General features: G+C 32.9%; 1 protein-coding gene and 1 pseudogene across 5 annotated transcripts in view; both read right to left on the bottom strand.

Annotated features, from left to right (window-relative positions):
* Positions 1–23,410, bottom strand: part of TCF12 (transcription factor 12) — a 293,031-nt gene that overhangs the window by 77,579 nt on the left and 192,042 nt on the right. For all 5 annotated transcript variants that reach the window (XM_023532559.1, XM_023532560.1, XM_023532561.1 and 2 more), the window contains one exon: positions 21,367–21,431. In XM_023532559.1, the coding sequence (XP_023388327.1) occupies positions 21,367–21,431 (65 nt within the window). The remainder of the gene's footprint in view (positions 1–21,366; positions 21,432–23,410) is intronic.
* On the bottom strand, positions 22,137–22,255 carry LOC111742088 (annotated as a pseudogene).

Genomic DNA, 23,410 nt, shown 5'->3' on the forward strand with positions numbered 1-23,410 from the left:
CCGATTTTACATTCTCACCAGCGATGTATGAGGGTTCTAACTTCTGTATGTCATTGCTAATGCTTGTCACTTAAAAAAAAAATTATAGCCATCCTCATGGGTGTGAAGTGGTACCTTATTGTGGCATTTTTCTGCATTTCTCTAATGACTAATGATATCGAACATCTCTTCATGGGCTTGATGGCCCTTTGTATGTCTTCTTTGGAAAAACGTCTATTCAAGTCTTTTGCCCATTTTCAAATTGGGTTGTCTTTCTGCTGTGTATTGTAGAGTTCTTGTATGTTATGCTTTGAATACTAGAACCTTATGAGACATATGATTTGCAAATATTTTCTCTCATTTGTAGGTTGTCTCTTCACTTCTTGATGCCTTTTCATGCCCCAAAGTTTTTAATTTTGATGAAGTCTAATTTTTATATTTTTCTTTTGTTCCTCATGCTTTTGCATATCTTAGAATTCATTGCCAAATCCAAGGTAATGAAGATTTACCCCAACATTTTCTTTTAAGAGTTTATAGTTTTTGTTCTTTACGTAGATCACCAATCCCCTTTGAATACATATGGTATGAGGTAGGGGTCCAACTTCATTCTTTTGTATGGTGATACCTCAGTTGTCCTAACATGGTTTGTTTATTTAGTGGTCTTGGCATTGGAATCTTTGTTGAAAATCAGTTGGTCAGAGATATTCAGGTTTATGTCTGAACTCTCAATTCTATCCAATTGGTCTATATGTTTACTTTATGCCAGTTCCATACTATTTTGATTACTGTAGCTTTGTAGTAAGTTTTGAAATTGGAAAGTATGAGTATTCCAACTTTATTCTTTTCCAGTATTGTTCTGTCTCTTTGGGGTTCCTTGAAAATACATATAAATTTGAGGATCAGGTTTTCCAATTCTGCCAAAAAAAAAAAAAGCCACTGGAATTTCGACAGAGATTACACTAAATCTGTAGATTGATTTGGGGAGTACTGCCATCTTAACGACATTGAGTTTTCCAATCAATGAACACTGAATAGTTTTCCATTTATACAGGTCTTTAAGTTCTTTTGACAGTGCTTTGTAGTTTCCTGTGTATAAGTCTTATACCTTGTAGTTAAATTTATCAATAGGTATTTTATCCGTCTTGGTGCTATTGTAAATGAAGTTGTTTTCTTAACTTTATTTTTGGTCTGTTCATTATTAATGTATAAAAATATAACTAATTTTTGTGTTGATCTTGAATATTATAATGTTGCTAAATTCATTTATTAGCTCTAATAGTTTTATTGTGGATTTCCTATATATGAAACTGTATCATCTGCAAACAGGGTTAGTTTTACTTCTTCTTTTCCATTTTGGATGCTTTTTATTTCATTTTGTTGTCTAAGTGTCTGCTTAAAACTTCCAGTAAAATGTTTAATGTAACTGCTGAAGGTAGACAGTCTTGTCTTGTTCTTGATCTTAAGGGGAAAGGCTTTCATGATTTTACCACTGAGCATGATATTAGTTGTGGGTTTTCATAAATGACATTTATCAAGTTGAGAAAGTTCCCTCCTGTTACTAATTTGTTAAGTGTTATCATAAAAAAGTATTGGATTTCTTCAAACGCTTTTTCTGCAGAGATGATCACGTGATCCCTCCATTCTATTAATGAATTATAATGGCTGATTCTCATGTTGAACTACCCTTGCATTCCTGAGGTAAAACCCACCTGGTCATGGTGTATAATCCTTTTAATATACTGCTGGATTTAGGTTGCTAGTATTTTGTAGAATATTTTTACATTAATTTACAAAAAGGATATTGTTCTGTAGTTTCCCTTTTCCTGTGATATCTCTGTCTTTCTATCAGGGTAATACTCGCATACATTACACTAAAATTTCCATTGTCACACATGTTTTATATTTGTCTTTCTTTTTTGACCATGCTAGGCATATTCAAAATTCTTCAAACAGTGATCAGAATATGGCTCTTACTATGCTAGATGGAACATATTATTACCACATTTTTGATGGCAGAGGTCATGTAACTTGAAATTTTCTTTTAAACATTAGTCTTTTAGGATGTTCCCTGTTCATTGCAAAACTGACTGTCAAGATACCATGTTTTGAGGCACCTGCTATATTTATTACTTTATCTGCTTTTCTTCATGTAGAAGGCACATATGAAACTGGTCATTGTACACATATAAACAAATATATGAGAGGAACTGAGCATTCATGTCTCTTAACAGTGCTCCTTACGACATTTCCTTGGCATATAAATTCTAATGGGTATATAACATGATAATTTATACTTGGAGTCAACAAACCATGGTCTGCAGGTCAAATTGGGCCTGTTTTTGAAAATATTTTTATTGGAAGATAGTCTCGCCCATTGATTTATGTATTAGCTATGGGTGTTTTCATGCTACAATAGAAGAGTTGAGTAGTTGCAAAAAAGAATGTAAGGTCTCTGCAAAGCCTAAAATATTTACTACTTGGCTCTTTTAAGAAATGTTTATGAATCCCTTATGTAATACTTTAGTGGAAGAACAAAGGACTGAATTTTGATGATGGTGAAGAAGTGTGTCTGCTTAAGTTATAAGATAAACTTTCAGATGAATAAAATGTAGCCGGCACATTATTTCTTCAAAGAAGTCAAATAATAGTCATAATAAAGACTAATAGAGACATCAAATAATCTAAATTGTGAACAGGAAAGCACATTTCTTATATTTCTAAAAGTAGATAAATATTTACAAAAACTTTGATGTCCTGGAAACAGTATGGGCTTTGGAGTAACTACCCTGAGTTCAAATCCTGATTGTATGCTTCTGGGCAAATTATCTAACATTAATGTGTCTGTTTCCTTTTTTATAAATGGGTATATTACTAATTAGCTCACAGCACTGCTGGGAGAAGTAAATAAGGCTTAAGTAAAAGTGAGTATAACTTAGGCCCTAGAAAACAAAACAAAAAAACCCTCAATTTCATTTTTTCTTTTCCCATAGATGACCACATTCTAAGTATCACAGAAGAATGAAAATAAGATGAATGTCATTTTAAATTCTGTTTCCTGGGCACAAAATCTTTGTCCTAAGTAAGGAGACCTTGTGTGCACTGAATCAAAGCTGGTTAAGTTACAACTCCCAATGACTACAATATAGGCTCTTTCCGCTCAATACACCAAAACTAGAAATAGGAAAGAGAATATAGTCTCCTAGAGAGAGGGTTGACAGTTAGAGGCTAAATCCAAAGAGTAGTGTGGCAGATTCAAACTGTTTCAATCTAAATCAAGAATAAATTGAAAAATGCCAACTTATTCCTTAAAATGACTCAGCAAGTGTATATTTGTGTGTATAAATCCACATATATAGCACACAAACATATAAACACATACTGAGTCAAAGAAAAGGAATTTATGTACAAATGTGGTAAAATGTTAATGAAACTTAGTTAATGAACACACGGATGCTCACTGTACTATCCTTATACCTCTTCCACGGATTTGTAATTTTTCAAAATAAAAAGTTGGAGAAACGCAGAATAAATATCAAGGACCCACTAGTACACTTTCAAATGTATTATCTCAGTTAATGTTTACGGCAATCTCAATTATTATATGGATTTTATCTTATGCAGACAGCAAGTAGTAGAACCCTAATTTGAATCTAGGTCTGTTTCAGAGGCTCTTTCCGCTCAATACACCAAAACTTTTACAATAGTCTAGGAACCCAATTATCATTTATAAGCTTGTTAACTAACTGTACATGAATTTGTGGATTATAATCCTAAAGCTGAGTTACCCATAGGACACATACTGCTAGATTTTGAACATATGCATAAGAACAACAAGATTTTTTAGGGAAAAAAGTTTACTTGTTACCAATTTTAATGTTGCTGAAAGTTTTCCTTAATATAAACAAATGTGGAGATGTGGTTAGGAAATATCTTGTCTTCTTTCCATAGTGAATGTTAATGTAGAAAAAATGCAGAAGCTGTTCTTCATTCAGCTGTCCCAATAAATAACCATTCCTCCCTATTTTATTCATATAATGAGCTATAGATTAGGCAAAGTAAAAGGAATTGTTTCTTTTTGAGAACACAAGATGATATTTTTATCCTGTTAACTAAAATAAACCATTCAGTCCTATTAGAAATGCAAAAGGAGTTTAACACAAGGTTTTCTCCACAAAGACTTGATATTCTAGGAAATAATAGTCATGAAACTAATGGAGAATACGACTAAAAAATCAAGGGCTAAACTATATAAGCCTAACATTTTGATATTCTACCACTAACAAATTCATATATTTTTCCTTTGTTTGATTCTTCAAACATTTTGGTAACACTAAAGCACACATAATATACTAATTTCTTCCTTAAAATAAAATTACATAGCTCACATTATTGATTTTTCTGCCTGCATAAAACAAATGAGAAACATTATTGATTACCACTGATCTTGTCCTGGAGGTATCTCAGGCAGAAAGAATAAAAAAGCATCCCAGAGGATACAGAACTAGGCAAAGCAGTTTTATTCTGGCTGTCTTATTCAAGGCAAAATTAGAATTCTGAAACATAGCACTACATTTCTTATCACATGCTTAGAAAAGAATCTTTTTTTATAGTCATCAAAAAGCTCATCTGTGAAAAATATATCTAATTACTGAAGAATAATCAATGAAGGGTTATCCCTAAAACACTAATATAGCCAAGATTATTGTAATAAAATCGACAGCAAGTAAGTTTTATTTTGAATTACATATGACAAACTTCTAGCCAGTAAATAAAAATTCCCATTTCTTTATAAGGAACTTTAGTAGACTATGTGATAATTTTAAGTTCTCTTTCCCTCTTCATGTGCTTGAAAATTCCTGACTCTAAAATGTGAACTTGAAAAGGCTATTCAGTATAAGCCGTCATGGTGATATTGATCAAAAAGTAAAGGAGAGAAATAAAGCAGTGGGCCAACATCATTGGCCAACATCATTTATTAATGCAACTTCTTAAATATATTGGAAGGTATTGTAAATGTGATTTAATAGGAACACAGAACATCTTACATAAAAATGGTGCTGCTCGATAGCCAGGAGGATTCAGAATTACACTGTAATCTGGATATTCTTTACCCTTAAAAGGGAAAGTGTTTGAAATCTTGATAAACATAGGCTGCATCCTATGAACTGCTTTTTACCATTAAATGGCTTAGCCCATACACTGTACTACATGTACTTTGATATCCATAAGTTAAGATAAATATAAATCTAATTAACCCTATGTCAAAATTATTAGCCTCATTTTATGATTAGAAATTTAAAGTACTAACTAATCACTAATTTGTTTTCTAGAAAAATAAGATGGAGAGTACCTAAACGGTATAGTCACATATCTCAAAACATTTAAAATATTTAATATGGACTGATGGAACCTCGGCTCTGTGTATATTCTACAGAACTCCTTAATTTCATGCCTATATTACACCCCTGAAGTGGTATGTAGTTTTACTACATAAAAGCAAGCAGTTGTTCTCAGATTTATCTTTTTGAGATGAGAATGTACTAATTAAAGAGAAAGGTATAAAACACAATCATGATAGAGTACATAAACTGTTATACTGTAGCATGTTTGTCACTGAAAGATGAAGAAACAAAATTGTTCTAAAAGCAAAATTTAGGAAAAAATAGTATTATCATATTTGCAATTATTCTTTTAATTTAGAGACATCATAGTACATTTTATCCCTAAGTCCACTTGAAGTTTCAGAGACTATGACAGGGGAACTGAAGAGTGACAAAGAAGCCTCTCATCCCAAGTCACAATAAAAAATCTCAGAGAGTGAAGGGGGAACTCACGGCAAAATATAAATGTTAGGCTTTAATAATGTATCAGTTTTCTGTTAATTTTCTACAAATAATTAAAAACAGACTAATAAATTCTGAATTTGGAAAACACTGACATTTATGAAATAATTGTTTTATCATGCAAATTAATTTACATTGAAATTCCAGGGATATGTTAGCAATTATCAGCTCGTTGTTAAAGAGTTCTATCCTGAGAATCTCATTAGATAGTGATGTAAAGTACAGTTGTTATCATTCTGAGAACAAAGGGATCTTGAATGAGTAATCAATAGCAACTGGCAGAAAATGAGACATTAATTATGATCCTCTCTAGTGTTTTGTCTAAGACAAGATTTCATTAAATGCTTTGTGCAACCTGAATAGTTTCAAGTCATTACCAACACGTTGGACAAGATATTAATTTGTGTGTGTGTGGCGGGGGGGTGGGGGGTAGTGGTGGTGTATGTGTGTGTGTGTGAAGAAATGGAGATGTACAGAGAAACAAAGTGAAAGAAAACCTGAGATGCTTCTATTCCTTTCCCAGGTCAATAAAACACACCAACCACCACTAGCCAACTGTTATGCTCATTCTTTTACAAGTCTCAAATCTTATAATCTCAACATGGTCTCTTGAAAATTTAATGATCATTTTCTATACTTAAAAGTGTCATGCAGGTTTGAGAAGATAATGACAATCATCCATCAAATGTTTCCTGCCAACGCAATCAGCCCAATCTTTCTGGCTTAAAAAGAAAAAAAAGAAACTATCTATGTACTATTAAATTACTAAAACATGGTAATCTTAGCAGTTTGTTTCCAAATCTTTATCAGCAACAGAGGGAAATTTTACCATTTGATACTTCCTTTTCATTAATTTTTTTCTCTGAACTTTTCTCCTGAATCCTGTACCAGCCAATGAAAAGATACTATGTAGAGATATTTGGGACGTAGATAAATAAAAGGAAGATGTCTTGGAAATTAAAAAAAAAAAAACTCAAAAACTATGAGGACAACAAGCTAACAGCCATTTTAATATATCCAGTATTTAAATAATGGAAAATATGCAATAAAAATAACTTTTAGTATTTTATTGCCTTCCATAAAGAGAGTCCTATTTCCAAAAATGGTTATAAGGGATTTCTAAAAGGCAGACTCTCATGAGGTTAGTAAGGGGCACACTCTAAGTATGTTTCCTCCTAAGTCAGTTTTTCGAATGTCTGAATTTAGAAACTTCCTTGTTAAATAGGGCCCTCGGAAAGTCATCTGCAAAGCTACTAGCATGCCTTTGAGCCATTTCTTTTATGAATACAAAGAAGCCAACTATGTGAGGTGCTTAACATTAAAAAGATAGGAGATAAAGAAATGCCATTTCCCTTTTGCCTTTGTGGAGATGGTGGTATATAGTCCTAAGATTTTCAGCAGAGGTTCTAATACTTTGAAGCCACTCCCTTTCCCTAGTAGATGCTAGTGTTCACAGCTATTAAATGAGTACCCCCTCTTCCCAATGCCTTTCATTTTCAAGAATACAATTAAGAGTAACACAAAATCAAAGACAGTAGTAGGCATATAGTTAGGCATACAATACATTTTGAACATTCTATACTGGACATCTTTAAAAAAATAAACTTTTTGTTTTGAAATTCTCAAATATAAACAAAAGTAGAATAAAAAAACAGCACGACAAAACTTCAAGTACTTTTCACCCAGTTTCAACAAATGTCAGCATTCTGCTGCTCCTGCTTCCTTTATTTTGCTATCTCTCAGCTCATTACATGCCCCTCCTCCGCAACTGACAACAATTAATTATCATGTAATATCCAGTCTGTAGTCAACCTCTTTTTTCATTCCCACCTCCCAAAGATGGTGTCTAACCTCCAGTCATGATTTAATAGACTCTTTTCTCCTGAAATAAGTTTTCAAAAGAATTAACTGACTTTTGAAAACAATGTTCCCAAAGAACACTAAGAACCAAAAAAAGTATATAATTAGCAAATTTTATGGAGAGTAAGGAAACAAAGAAACAATGAAGTTTTTTCCCTGCCACAGTAACCCCTGCATAATCTCTCTCCTGCCTTTCAACAGAAGCAAGAAATTAAATTGCCTTCTACCTGATACTCCCATGAGACTTTCCTCCCAACAAAAAGTTTATTTTACCTATGTTCCAAACAACTCACAAATCCCAGAAGTTTACTCTGTAGGCAGCTGATGGTTTATTCTTCTTGCTAATGCACTCTCTTTCCTAGATCACAGGACTCAGATTCAAACATTCTCTGACTGCCTACTGTGTGCCAGCCATTGTGCATGACCCTTTCACATGCTACTTCATGAATGAATCATCTCTTGGCTAGCTTTGATAATGATCCAGTATAAAACTTTTAAGTCTTCTTAATATTCCTGACTCTAATAATCCTCTATTCATTATCCAATAATCTACTCCAAAAAGATGCTATCAGTACTGGGAACCACTTGACATCTGAAAATTTTAAGCCCAACATTCAACTCTGACATAATTTTTCTTTACAGCACCATCACCCCCTTAATACTTTTTGCACTTGCTCTTTCGCCTCAAGACATCCAATTATCTTGACCTTTTCTTTTCCAGTCTCAAAGTTAAATCATGGCTTCATTTTCTTCCTTCAAAAACTACACCTTGTAGTAACCATTATTTCATCACTATCTCAATTCTCCTATCCCTACTCCTCTTATGAGAAATGAAACCTTGAATCAATTATATAATCCCTGAAGCTTCAGGTTCCTCAACTGTTAAATAGGAGGAATAACAGTAATAGCAATAGCAGCAACTACAACAACGCTTTTTTCATAGCATTGCAAGGACCAAATGAAATGTTTGTAAGATGTTTAGCACGATGCGTGGTACTACTGTCTGACATATACCCATTACGTATTATTATATTATCATTAACCTACCTAATTGGCCTGAAAACTTGATCACTATATCAATCCAAATATTTGCTGTCTATGCTTCTACATTTAGTTTGCTGAGTACTACTGGAGTAAAAATTAAAACACATATAAAACCATATAGGTTAATGTTAACAGTAATTTCTAGTCTCCAATCTCAGATGGATCATCAGCATCTCTTTGAAAGCATTCTGTCACTTGAGAGCTCATGAAATTAGAAGAACATTTTAAGGTCTTTTATTTCAATCAAACAACGGCTGCTCTAATCCCTCTATTATAAAAATCCCAGTAGTGAATGCTTAGCCTCTGCTTGAACACATCCAGTCAGAGGAAAGTCACTATCTACCATGGCTGAATATTCCATTTTCTGAGAACATTCTTATATTAAGTTAAAATCAGGATTGCTTAACTCTTACCCATTGTCCAAAGTTTTAACCTTTGTTACAGAACAAGCCAAATTACGCTTCAAATAATTTGAAGATGCTTCTCATATTACTGGAGTCCTCTCTTTTTAAAATTAAACAGCCTTCAGTCCTTCGATCATTTACCATGTGCTAGAATTGCAAGTTATTTTACTATTTATTTGTGAGTTCTTTGAATGAGTTTTAGTTTACTTATGCCCGTTTTGAAATTCATTTGGTATACAGTATCAACTTCTTATTCTAAATATTATGTTTATAATAATTCAGCCTAAGGCTAAAAGTCCCTACTATCAGGTTTGCTGTTGTGTAAAGAAATATCCAAATTGCTCTTTAAAAACAACTAACTTTAATCTTCTTGGAAAAACAGCAGGGCAGTATATGACTGGCTCCATATGAAAGCCTTTGATTCTCTTGTCAGAAACACATATCTATATAGGAAAAAACTATGCTTCAATGGAAAATTCTGCATTACCTAGAGTATGGTCTGTTCTGTAAAGGATCAGAGAGAAAACGTTCCAAGCTCTGTGAGGCATAATTACTCAACTCCATCTCTGTAGCAAGAAAGGAGCCGTAGCCAAAATGTCAATGAATGGACATGGTTATTTTCTAATAAAACCATTTACCAAAACAAAAAAAGGAAAGGAGAGGGGATATTTGGTTGGCAGCCATAGTTTGCTGACCTCTGGAGTCTAGAGCACATCATTTCAGGTATCTGATTCTCATTCTATGGGAGCTATTTTGCAACCACACAAATTATAATTAATTGTTAGCAATGCAAAATAATCCTTATCGATAGACTTGTAAAAAATTTTGTGAAGGGATGAACCACCCTCCCCCACTCTCAATACCTCCCCCACCCTACTCCAAAGGAAGAAGTTTTGTCTCCATTTGAACATTAATTTCCATAATTCTGATCTATGACTATGTCTGTTTTTAGATTTTCCTTTGAAGTGGTTCTAATATCTTACAAATTTCTTCACTGATAAAATCTATATACATGTTCATTTTTATATCTGTAGGAAAGCCATAATTTTACCCATCTAAAACAATTATCTTTTAACACTCATAATGTGCTGCTGTTATATGACAACTAAGATAACATCCCATCCCACTGTTCTTCATATGTGGCCTACAACGATAACATCTCAAATAGTTTTCTTGTCTCCGATTTATAAATTCTCTTGTATGTCCTGAACCAGAGCTTAACTGCTAATAAACACTTGTATTTTTTGTCATGCCACACAGCGTGTCCAACCCCAAACCCTTTGGTAGGATAAAATACAAACTCTTTGGTTAGGCATTCAAGCATCGTCCTTACAATTTGAATATCTCACACTGTTTCCCTAATAAATATTTCATTCAAGCCAAATTAAACTGCTACTATTCTTAGAATAAACATTCACTTAACTTTCATTTAAAATACACTCATTAAAAGGTGTTCACTGATACCTTCTATTTGTCAGGCACACAACTAGATACCTGTGAAATATAACAAACAAATAGCCAGTGACCCTGCCTTCACAAGTTTATAGTTTTGGTGAAAGAAAATCAAGGAAGCAGCTACAAAGTGTGTTGAATATTACTGCCTCTATTTCATTAGTCATATGCTCTCTTTCTTCAAGATATCCTCCTCCCTACTCCTGTTATTTTACCGATTCTCTAAGATCCTGGAGTTCTATACTTTTTTTGCAAAATCTCAAAATCACATTAATTTATTTTTCTCTCTTCTGAGTTCTAACATATCTGTGCTAGTTACCTGAGATTTACTATGGATCATTTTATCATTTTAGTTAATTTTAGGTGTGTACATGGCTGGTCTCCCCCAACTTGAATGTACGTTTCTTGAGGACTGATATTCTTTTATTTTGTTGCTTGGTCCAGTTCCTTATACACGATAAAACAAACAAATATATATTGATTCGATTCTTTATTTGTTAAGCAAATCCTGTAATGCCTTAAGATGTTTCCCTTGCATTTTTCACCTAATAAGAAAGAAGCATGAAAGAAAAGATGAAACATTTAAATTGTAAGAGAATTTGGTCTTCTTAAAATGAAAGTTGCAACATTATCTTTGTGACTTTGAAATACCATAGTTATTAAGGGCACCATAGTCCTTAGGGAAAAAGAGATTCTTTTTATTACAAATGAACACTAAAATTGCCAAAATTTGGCCAATAATATGTAAAATATAACAAAACACTACATTGTGAGATACGGAGCTGTAAAATTAGTCCTATGAAACAGTGCAAAAATCTCCTATTATTTGATTCAAAGTGGGTTTGAAATAAAACAAATCATCTCAAATACTTCTTAGGACATTTATTTTAAATCTACAGAAATTTGTAAAAGAATCACCTCAAATCAAACTACATTAAACAATTAGGGTTACTGAAATCATTTAAAGTGCTTTAAAATTTCTGTCTTACCAACTTAAAAAGTAAAAGCAGTGATGCAGTTCAGGATATACCACCCCAAAATATGATACATTGGCCTAATGAATATATTAAACTGAGGATTTTGAGAAACCCACAGAAGCAGGAGGTGATTCTAGTCGTCCCATTCCCCCAGTCCTTCTTCCCTGAAACAGGCCACAACACCTTCAATGTTGAGAGGTGCCCTTCCTATACCTGGAGGAAAGGAATATCCTTATCTCCAAAGACAAAGGGATGCCAAGAAAAATCGTGACAAATAGGCCTTGTTAAATTTCCCCTAGTTTATTACAATTATCTCATATTCTTTAATCTATCATATTCCTTCACAACTGTCCACTCTTTATCAAACCTACCATAAAAGTAGATAAGCTGTTTCCTTCCGTTCCTTATGAAGGTTCCTATGTCACATAAAACTTATATTTTGTATGTTTTTCTCCTGTTAATATGACATTTTGCTTTCAAACCCAGCCAGGGACCCTAAGGGGATTGAGAAAAACTTTCCTCCCCTAAAGCAGCAAGACTTTCTTATTTTTTTTATAGGTATCTTAGGCTGGATAATTATTCCATTGGTCTAACCCTTTAGGGTTTTCTTTATATTTACTGTCAGAAATCACTCCATCAAGTAACATAGTTCAAATTCTAAAACTGTCATTTCTTACTGGCTAAGGAAAATTGTCCTCCTTAGGAGAAAAGCCTTATTGGAGGAGAAAGGGGAAGATAGAAAGAAAAAGTAGTAGTTATACCATAGGTATCTTTTATGTGGAAGCTTGTAATCACACTACCAACTAGAAATGATCCTGAAATGACCAAAGAATTACAAGTCCAGAAGGGACTGGAAATCTGTTCATCCACAGAACTTAAATCTCCTTTCATGAAGAGAAAAACTATAGAAACCTTGGGTTACCTTATAGGAGTTCCTTCTATAACTGGGATACCAGTGCTTTGTCAGATACATGTTTTGTAAATACTGACTCCCAGACTGTGGAAGTTGCAGGGATACATTTATCTTGCTTCTGCCCAAGACTGCTTTCTGTATCTAAGTCTCCTGTTATAATCTTTAAATTGATAAGCAGAACTTGTCTACCTCGTTCTTTGGCCTCTTAGTACCTTTGGTGTTTGAGGACAGCTTTGCATACACAGCCCTTTCACGAAACAAACTACATAAGCTTGGTCGTACGTCTGGGCTCTGTTCTAACGTCATATTTCTCAATCATGACAGTACTGTGCTGGTTAATTACTACAGTTTTATACTAGGTCTTAAAGTCAGGTAGAATAAATTCTCCAACTCTGCTCTTCACTTTTCAAGACTGATTTGGGTTTTTAGGTCCTTTTTATTTCCAAAGAAATTTTAAAATCAGCTTGTGAGTTGTTCCAGTTTTAGGCTATAATGAATAAAGCTGCTTCAAATATTCGTAAGGAAAGCTTTCTATGAATAATGTTTTCACTTCTCTTGGATAAATATCTGGGAGTAAAACTGCTAACTCATGCGATAGATGCATATTTAACTTTATAAGAAACTGCCAGTTTCTTAAACTCATTGTACCCATTTTACAGCCCCTCTAGCAAGTATCATCTTTTAATTGTAGCTGTTCTGGTACATGTGTATTAGTATGTCACTGTGATTTTAATTTTCATGTGCCTGATAGCTAGTAATGTGGAGCTTTTTTAATATGCTGATTGCCAATTTGTATATCTCCTTTTGTGAAGTGTCTGCTTAAGTGTTCTGTCCATTTAAAAAATTGGGTTGCTTCTTTATTATTATTTAGTTGTCAGGGGTTATTATGTATTCTACATATAAGTCCTTTGTCAGATACATGTTGCAAATACCTTCTCTTGCTCTGTAGCTTCTCTTTTCATTTTCTTGATGAACACAGGTCTTTTTTGGACACAGGTTTTTAATTTTGATAAAGTTCAATTTATTAATTTTTCTTTTGTTTTATACTTTCTATGTCTTCCTTAAGAAACTTCTGTTTACCCTGAAGTGGCAAAAATTTTATCTATTTTTTTCCCCGAGCAGCTTTATTTTTTAGTTTTCATTTTTAAGTCTATGATCTATCTAAAATTTATGGTTGTGTGTGGTATAGGGTTGGATTGAATTTTTTTTTTTTTTTTGCCATATTGGTATATAGTTGTTTCAGCACTGTATGTTAAAGAAATGTTTCTTTTCTCACTGAATTGCTGGGGTGCTCTTTCAAACATTATTTACTGTATAGGTGTGGGTCCTATTCTAGACTCTATTCTACTCCATGATATATGTCAATCTTTCTATGAACACCACATTGTCTTAATTAGTATTGCTTTACAGTTAAGTCTTTAAATCAGATAAAATAAGTCCTTCCTCCTTTCTTCTTTTTGAAATTTTCTGGTTCTTAACCCTGTGACTTTTTCAAATGAATGTGTAACCCATTTCCCGTTCAGAAAAAAAAAGTACAGCTCGCTGCCAGCATTAATCTAAATTTACATAAACATGTTCTTTGAGGCTAAAGCAAATCTGACTGGTTTTCAATGTAAAAGTAAAATATAAAAACTGTTATTAGAGTTATTTCTAAACAGAACTTGTCTCTAATCCTAATGTAACAGAAATGTATATGATGATCGGTATTTAATAATTGTTTTTGTGTGCTAAATTTTAAAGCATAGAATAACATAAAACAGATCATCATATTCTGCACAAAAATATCGCCTTTCCCTCCAGATCTTCTTGCCATCCTTGTCGTTGTGCCAGCAGCAAACTTCAGTGACCAGTTGGATTCTGTTTTCCTGATGTTGGTGTTATGTTCTTGGGGAAATGTCTTCCAGACAGGTGAAGGAGTATGACATCCTCAGAGCACAGACGACCTTGAAGACACTGCTGCCCTGGCTTGTGATGCTTTTCCAGCATTCTTTCAATCAATGTCAGTCTGAAGTTTATATGACTGATTGTGTGCTCAGGACTGTCCTTCTTGAACAGGCTGTAGAAGTTCGGCAAGGTAATGTTTAGAAGGTGGCAAAAGAATTTCTTATACCAATACCAAAACTTATGCCTTTTGCACTCAGTTGGATAAGAAGCGAGCATCTGATCAGCCGAGTACACTGCTCCCATATTCTCATTATAATCCACAATGACACATGGCTTCTTAGTTTTCTTTCCATTTCTGTTGTCTATTTCAGAGTATTATTGTGAAATGTTGACAACATTGTCACCTCCTTCTTGTCACATCATTTCACTGCCATAAGTTCACCACAGAATCTGGCTACAGTTGTCCCCTTTGTAATCCTTTTTTTCCAGATCATTTGGCATCTGTTTTCTGTTTAAACAAGCTATCCCAATTGCATCAGTCCTGTTTTGATATAATTCTCTGAAAGCATAGGAGAAGTATAGCAAACTTTGGGGGTATGGTTAAGACTGTAATCCACAAATTATCTCAGGATAAATGCTGCAGCCACAAGTGCCCCTGGTGAGCATTCTCAGGGCAAGTGGGAAATGGGTTAAATAATCTTGTCAATGTCAATAAGAACCTGCTGGAATTCTGATTAGGACTGCACATTAAATCCATAGCCTAATAAAACTAACATCTAAATGATATTGAGCCTTCTAATTCATGAACATGGCATCTATCTCCATTTATTTTGATCTTTTCTATTCCTCTCAGCATTATAGTAGTCCTCCCTTATCTGTGGTTTCATTTTCTGTGGTTTCAGTTTTTCCATGGTCAACCAGTCTGAAAATACCAAATGGAAAATTCCAGAAATAAAGAAGTCATAAATTTCAAGTTGTGTGCCATTCTGAGTGGTGAGATAAAAATCTCAAGCTGACTATAAAGCAACCACAAAGTTGCTTGTTATGTATTGTCACAAAGTCAACAGTAGCCTAACATTATGTCCCACTGCCTACTGTCAATGATCTCACTTCATCTCATCATATAAGCATTTTATGATGTCACCAAGAGAAGGGTGAGTACAATACAGTAAGATAAAACAGTCCCCCTTTATCTGTGGGAAATATGTTCCAAGACCCCAAGTGCCTGAAACCATGCATAGTACCAAGCCCTTTATATACCATGTTTTTTCCTATATGTACATACCTTTTCACTTGAAGAAAGCACTTTATGGCTTCTCTTTAACATATGTGGATTGCAAGTATCAGTACTCTTGTGTTCTGAGTCCATTATTAAATAAAATAAGGATTACGTCAACACAAATACTGTGATACTGCAACAATCTGATAACAAAGATGGCTACTGAATGACTGGTGGGCGGAGAGCATATATAGCATGAATATGTGAACAAAGGGATGATTCATGTCCTGGATGGGGTAGAGCAGGCCAGCATGAGAGTTCATCAAACTACTGAGAATGGCACACCATTTAAATTTATGAATTGTTTATTTCTGGAATTTCTCATTTAATATTTTCAGATCCCAGCTGGCCCACATAACTGAAACCATGGATAAGAGGGGATACTGTATTTTGAGAGAAAAAAACCACATTCACATAACTTTTATTACAGTATATTATAATAATTGTTCTATTTTACATTATTGTTGTTATTCTCTTACTGTGCCTAATTTATAAATTAAACTTTATCATAAGTACTTATGTATAGGAAAAAACAGTATAGTATATGTAGAGTTCATACTATCTGTGGTTTCAGGCATCACCTGATGTCTTGTAACATATCCCTCACAGTGGAACTACTGTATTTTAATACTTTTCATTGTTGAAGTCTTATAATCTTTTATTAAACTTATCCCCCAGTACTTTATGCTTTTTGATGTGACTATAAATGGCACTATTAATGTCATGTTCTAATTATTTATTGCTAGTGTATAGAAATACAATTGATTTTTTAGATTGGCTTTGTATTCTGTGACATAGCTAAAAGCACTTGCTAGTTTCAGTTGTCTTTTTGATGATTCCATAGGATTTCCCATGCACACAAACACATCTTCTGAAAATTCAGCTTAATTTATTCCTTCCCAGTTTTTATGTCTTTTTTTTTCTCCCTTGCACTGGCCAGTACATAAAATTAAAGCGATGCGAGTGAAAACTTACCTTGTTCCTAATATTAGGGGGAAAACATTAGTCTTTTTCACTATTAAGTATACTCAGTTATAAATCTTTAATGTATATCTTTTGTCAAATTGAGGAACCTGCTTTCTATGTTTAGTTTGTTGATAGGTTTTATTACGAGTACTTGATTTTGTCGAATACCTTTTCTACATCTAAGGAAATAATCATATTGTTTTTCTCCTCAATTCTTCCTTAATTGGGGAACCAAATTGATTGATTTTCAAATGTTAAGACAAACTTTCATTTCTGGTACAAACCAGATATGTGGTTTGAGTATTAGGGTGATGCTCACCTCATAAAATGAGCTGCAAAGTGCTCCCTATTTTTGAAAATAATTTTTATAAGGTTGGTGTTATTTTTCCCCCTAAACATTTGAAAGAATTTACCAACAAAACTGTATGACTCTCAAGTTTTCTTTGTGGGATAATTTTTGAGGTAAATTTACTTTCATTTATAGCTTTTGTTTCATCTTGTCTCCGGTTGGTATTTTTTCAAAAGATCTGTTTACCTAAGTTGTCAAGTTTACTGAATTATTTATAATATTTCCATATTATATTTTAACATATATGCCATGTACAGTGATAAATCTCTCTTTCATTCCAAATATTGGTAATGTCTGTTCTTTCCCCTTCTTCCGCACTCCTTTGTCTTAATCTGTCTAGCTAGGAGTTATAAATTTTATGAGTCCTTTTAAAACAACCAAACTTTGGCTTTGTTAGTTTTTCCTATTATTTGTGTAATATTTCATTGATTTCTGCTTTTATTTGTATAATTTCCTCTCCTCTACTTATTTTGTGTTTTTTTCCCCCTAACTTCTTAGGGCAGAACCTCAGGTGGCGCACTGTAGAATTTCTTTTCAAATACAAACATTTAAAGCTATACCTTTTCTTCTAGGCACTTCTCTAGCTGCATCAACACATTTTACTATATAACATTTCATTATAATTCAGTTAAAATCACTTTCTAAATTCCCTTGTGACTTCTTTTTAGAACCATGGGTTAGACATAGGTTTTTAATTTCCAAATTTTTGGTGTTATTCTAGGTATCTTACTGGCTTCTTGTTTAATTCTTTTGTGGTCAGAAAATATACTTTGTATGACTTCAAACCTTGTCAGTATATTGACACTAGTTTTATGCACTAGCATATATAGTTCAATACTATTGAATGTAACAAGTGCCTTAGTTTTATGGACTAGCATATAGTTCAATACTGTTGTATGTAACAAGAATTTTTTTATATTCTTTGGTTGTTGGGAACAGAGTTCTATAAACATTAGGTCAAGATAGTTGACAGTTCATTTAGTTCTATGTCGTTACTAAGTTTTTCTCTAGTTATTCTGTCAATTTCTGAGAGATATTCCAATCTTCAACTATAATTGTGAATTCATTTATTTCTCTTTAATCCTATTATATTTGCTTCATTTATTTTGAAGCTTCATTATTAGGTATATACACATTTATTATTGCTATATCTTCTTGATGTATTGAATCTTATCATTTTATCATTATCAAATGTCTGCATATAATGAGACTGGCTAAAATAGGAAAAAAATATGGTAAAGAAGTAAATGGTATGGGTAAATTTCCAAATAACTAAATGTTAACTGACTTTTTAAAGTTAACTGGCATTTTCTCAAGGGTATAATACCAGAATTCTGAGGAAATTTAAATCTCTGTGGAAAAAAACAAGACCCTTCCTCTTCTAAGTTTGAATATTTTGAGAAAAAACATATATAAATTATTTGAATAAATAATTGTTTAAGAGATTTCAATGAGAAACTGTTGTTAATGATAAAAGAATTCTTCAATCCATGATGGCAGTTATTAAAATAGTATACCCATTATTAATAAAGATATTAGCTTCTATGCTCTGTGTTGAATCAATACAAAAAAAATTCAATTGCAGAATGATCTATCAATGTTTCCAGTAATACTGCTACACCAGTCTCCTTTTAATGGCTCATCAGCTATGCAATTGCTGTGAAGGTAATATGAGGAGACTCATTTAGCAACATATTATTACATCATCTTAACATGAAGTAAAGCCCATCAGGCATTATTAAGTTAGCCTGAATTTTGCAGTATGTCAGCAGCATTTTATGTACATTAATAGCAGAGTTAATGTTCCTTGGGGAATTTTGTTGAAGGACGATGGTTTCAAAGTGGTGTTTAGATGTAATTTTGTAGTCACTATTTATATTTCTTTGTGTTATCATTGTGTGATTAAGATTTTTATGTCACTTGTGAATAGGTAAGACAAAATGGCAGCCAATTAGTCGTTTAGGTGTATTTTTTTCTTCTCTGACCTATTATAATAAATACTACTTGGAATATAGGTTTTTCTTTAAATGGGAGTAATACATCTTTTTAAACTCTTGAATTTCCTGAGCTTACTACTTATGCCTCTAATCAGCTGGGACCATCCATAGTAATCTCTCTTATAAATTGCAGCAGAGTCAGAACTAAGTAACAATAATAAATAGCAAAGCCATTGCTTCTTTCACATCGAGGAATCTTTTACTTGTTTTAAGAGCCCTCCTGTCTTCATTGATGGTATTTGTCCTTGATGCAGTATAATCTTCTCTCTTCTGTGCGGAATTCTGGGCTTCCTTTTTGGGGGCTCATGCATTCTTTCTGTGAATTCTTCATAAACAAACCTTTCCCTCACTTGAATACCTTTAAATCTTCTTGTATATAGCAATATTGTTGTTTTATACTTCATGCATTCCAGTAATCTTACTTTTCTCTTTTCCACAGCCCTTTCTGATCTCTCCAATATGTTATAAACAATTGTTAAACAGTGATCTTACTTTTTTTATATATTTCATGTATGCTTATATTTGGTATATGCAGAGAAACTGGGTTTCTCAAAACATAATTCCTAGCCCATGTAAATCAGAATCACCTAGGAGACTTAAAAATATAAATTCTCAGGCCCCTCTTTAAACAAACAAGTTAAAATGGGAGGGAGATAAGGGCATAGACTAGGAATCTAAGGGATTCTTACGGTAGAGTATAGTTCCATCATAGTTAAAAACATCAAGCATGAGTATAGAAGGTTTAACACTTCCTGGATGTATGGCCTTGAGCAAATTATTAATACCTTTGGAGAACACCCCTTTGCTAATCTGCAAAATGGGTACTGTTAAAAGGATCAAATGTGATCATGTTTAATTCAATGCCCGGGCTCAGTTGGTACTCATTCAGTAAATGGTAGCAATTGTTATCAGAACACTATAATGTACATTTAAAATAAATGTTTTTTAATATGAGAATTCTGGTATAAATATATATTAATTCTTGGCAAAAACAGTTAAGATTCATCTTGCAAAATTGGAGAATTATATAGCCTTACCACTGATTTTAACTAAATAATAATACCTTTGCCAAGAGAGTTTTAGAAAATGTAAGTGAAAACTCATTAATATAAGCATTAACTATGATTTATTAGACACACCTGTAGTTTCAAAGAGGTTACAATAGTTTTTTTTCTTAAGTTTAGCAGTAGTGTGGACATTAGGACAGTGGCTCTCAAACTTTTTGATCTGTTAAAAACAATATTAAGGATTTATGGTAACTGAAGGAAACTGGACTCTGGATGGTAATCACACAATAGAATATACAGATGTCAAATTATAATGTACACCTGAAAATTATATAATTGTATTAACCAATGTTACCTCAATAAACTTAAAAAAAAAAAAGCAATATTAAGGACTCGAATAGCATTTATGGGTTATAGAAACCAGAACCTTTACAAAATATTCATTTATTTTATAAAATGTTTTGACAAGTACATGGAGTTTAATCTTCAGAGAGACCTACAAAGTTGGTAGAAGCAAAAATCGCTAATTCTGTTTTTCAAATGAGGAAATCCATTTTCAAATGAAGAAATAGGATTTAAGGTCAAATGACTTTTCTTAGGACAATAGGTGATAACTTGTAGAGATGGGATTTGAACCTAAGTCTCTGACTCTAAATGGCACAATGATGGGGTATGTATTAAATGGAGTAGTATTGTTAGTATGACAATTAAAATTGGCTCACATGCCCATGTGTGAAATTAGGGCCTGCATGCAGACAGAAAACAAATTTAATATATTCTGCCTTTCCTTTCTACTCTTTTTTGGCTTGATTCTAATGGAAATCTGCAGTGAATTGAGTGTTTAGGACTCTCAGTCTAAACATATGGGGAAAAAAGCAAAGAAGATGGCCATCAGTTGATATGCAACATGCTAGGGAATATGGAAGAGTTAAACAGTTCCCAAGAGACTAGAGGAAGCCTAAAAAATTGATTAGATGTAGGACTGAAATGAAAATATTTCTAATGTTAATAACTATACAGAATATTCAAGCTACACAGAGCAAATGTATGCTCTTCATGTAATGTATCAGTAACTATTTTGTTTAGGAAATATGTAAAAATCATTTTCAGAAATAAGTATTTCAGAAAGGGGTAGGAAAATAACTGCTATTCTGCTTCCAGTTAAAACAGAAGCAAGTTTTTAAAATCTTCAATGATAGATAAAGATGGTCTGGTGATCTAGGGAAGGGAAACTATTTTAAGCAGAAGTAGCATAAGAACATTTTCAATTACTAAAAATCTAACACATTTTGTCACAAATTAAAGGCACAAATAATGGTGAAATAAATTGGATAAATTTCTACCTCCTCCATTAGAACCTTTATTTATGTGTTAAAAAATAATCTCACAGCTTTTGTAATTATTAAACTTACTTGACATCCTGGTAAACCGGTGTCTCTGCTGTATAGGGAAAATGAGCCTCTCTCTGACGTTTTTCCTATAAAGCAAAGAAAATAACTTTATATAAAAATCCTCATTTATTGATAGTCAATTCAACTTGACCATTCATGGTGATTATATTGGAGTTTAGAAGTACAAACAAATTAGAAACAAGATAAAATCCAATAAATAAAATTTTAAAAACTTACTATCATTCCAGTCAGCTTAACAGTCAAATGACTTTCTACATATAATAACATTTTATTAAGTACTTTCTTTTCATTGTGAAACATTAGAAAATATTGAAAAGAACAGAAAAGAATGGACCTTTATACAACCAATAGTATGACCATGTACCCACTAGGGAGAAATATGTTTTCTCATATTTGATTCAGACTGAACATTTCTCTCTCTCTCTTCTCTCTCTGAAATTAAAACAGTATAAACACAGGTCAAATCTCACCCCACACATCCAGGTAATCACTATCATAAAGTTGGTATATGATTTCTATGCATATTCTTAACCTTTTAATATATATTCGTGTACTCAAATAATATACAACATTGTTTGCGTTTAATACATTTATCTATCTTATTTATTTATTTTTATTTAAAACATTTATTTTTAACCACTGTTTTTGTTTAATTTTTTTAATGTTTTTAATTTTATTATTATTATTTTTTTTAGGTGAGGCAACCCTTGCTTGACATCACAGATTACAAGGACCTTGCCAGCTTACAATTCCTTATTTTTTATTTTTTCTGCCTACAGCACCTGGTCTTCCTAGGTGGTCTTCCATCCAAGTACTAACTAGGCCCGACACTGCTTAGCTTCTGAGATCAGACGGGATTGGGCTTGTTCAGGGTGGCATGGCCATCAACTGCGTTTAATACATTTAAACAGATGAGATTACATAGTATCTTTCCTTTAAAATTTGTGTTTTTTTGTGCGATATTATATTTTTGAGATATACGTTGATAATAGACACCTAGTTCATTCAATTTTACCATTAGAAAATGGTCCCATTATACAAATAAAATCACAAGTGATCTATTTCCCTAGTAAAAAATAGAATGTTTCTACTTTTTTTATCATGAAGAGTACTGAAACAAATATATTTGTGCATGTCTTACACTCACATAAGAGTTTCTCCAGATAGACACAAAGCAGTAGAACTGCTGGATTAAAGGATGCACACTTTCAATTTTATAGGTATTGCCTTACTATTCTCTGAACTCATCATGCCAATTTATACTCTTTCCTGAAATGTATAAGAATTCCTGTTGGGACTACATCTGCAGTTCAAAAGTTAGATGGCCAAGTGACAGGAATGGAATGGGCCAGCTCTAGAGGGAGAACAGATATCCCACAGTACTGACTACTGACAGCAGTGTTCTTACTCATTTGTTTTTTAAAGTGAATCTACAAATATTATATATAGTTTTTAACTAAACAGTCCCTCACAAATAGACATGCCTAATAAGATTTCTACAGGGATCACAGTTTGATGTTAATATCAAAGACGAAAACACAAATAAACAATGGCAGAACTAACTCTTTTTCTCCATTCCAAGGTAAAAACAATAACAATGTAATTAAATTTCACAAGTTGTCCAAAATATTTAGTTACTGAGGTCATATGAACGTCACCATATTGTATACTATATGAGTTATTAGTTTGTGATTGTATAAAAATGTATAGTTTAATTTTAAAAACTCCACACATAACACGGGATGCTCAAAATTATTTACTGATAGGGTACATAATTAAAAAAATAAACTTAGAGACATATGGACTAATATTCAATCATTTTAATTGACGTGTACATGCCACACTGGCCTACTGATGCAGAAATCTTACAACTCTACATTTGGTACCTATTAAACCTTTAGATATATAAAATAATCCTTGTAATAACAAAGCTGGTTATTAGAAAATACTTCAATAATTATGTGTATAATTCTGAGCCTATTAGGATATTATAGCTTATGCTGTAAGAAGCACTCACTGGCTATTACTGATGAAGCATATATTC

The sequence above is a fragment of the Pteropus vampyrus genome, unplaced genomic scaffold, assembly GCF_000151845.1.
Source record: "Pteropus vampyrus isolate Shadow unplaced genomic scaffold, Pvam_2.0 Scaffold85, whole genome shotgun sequence".
NCBI classification, from domain to species: domain Eukaryota; kingdom Metazoa; phylum Chordata; class Mammalia; order Chiroptera; family Pteropodidae; genus Pteropus; species Pteropus vampyrus.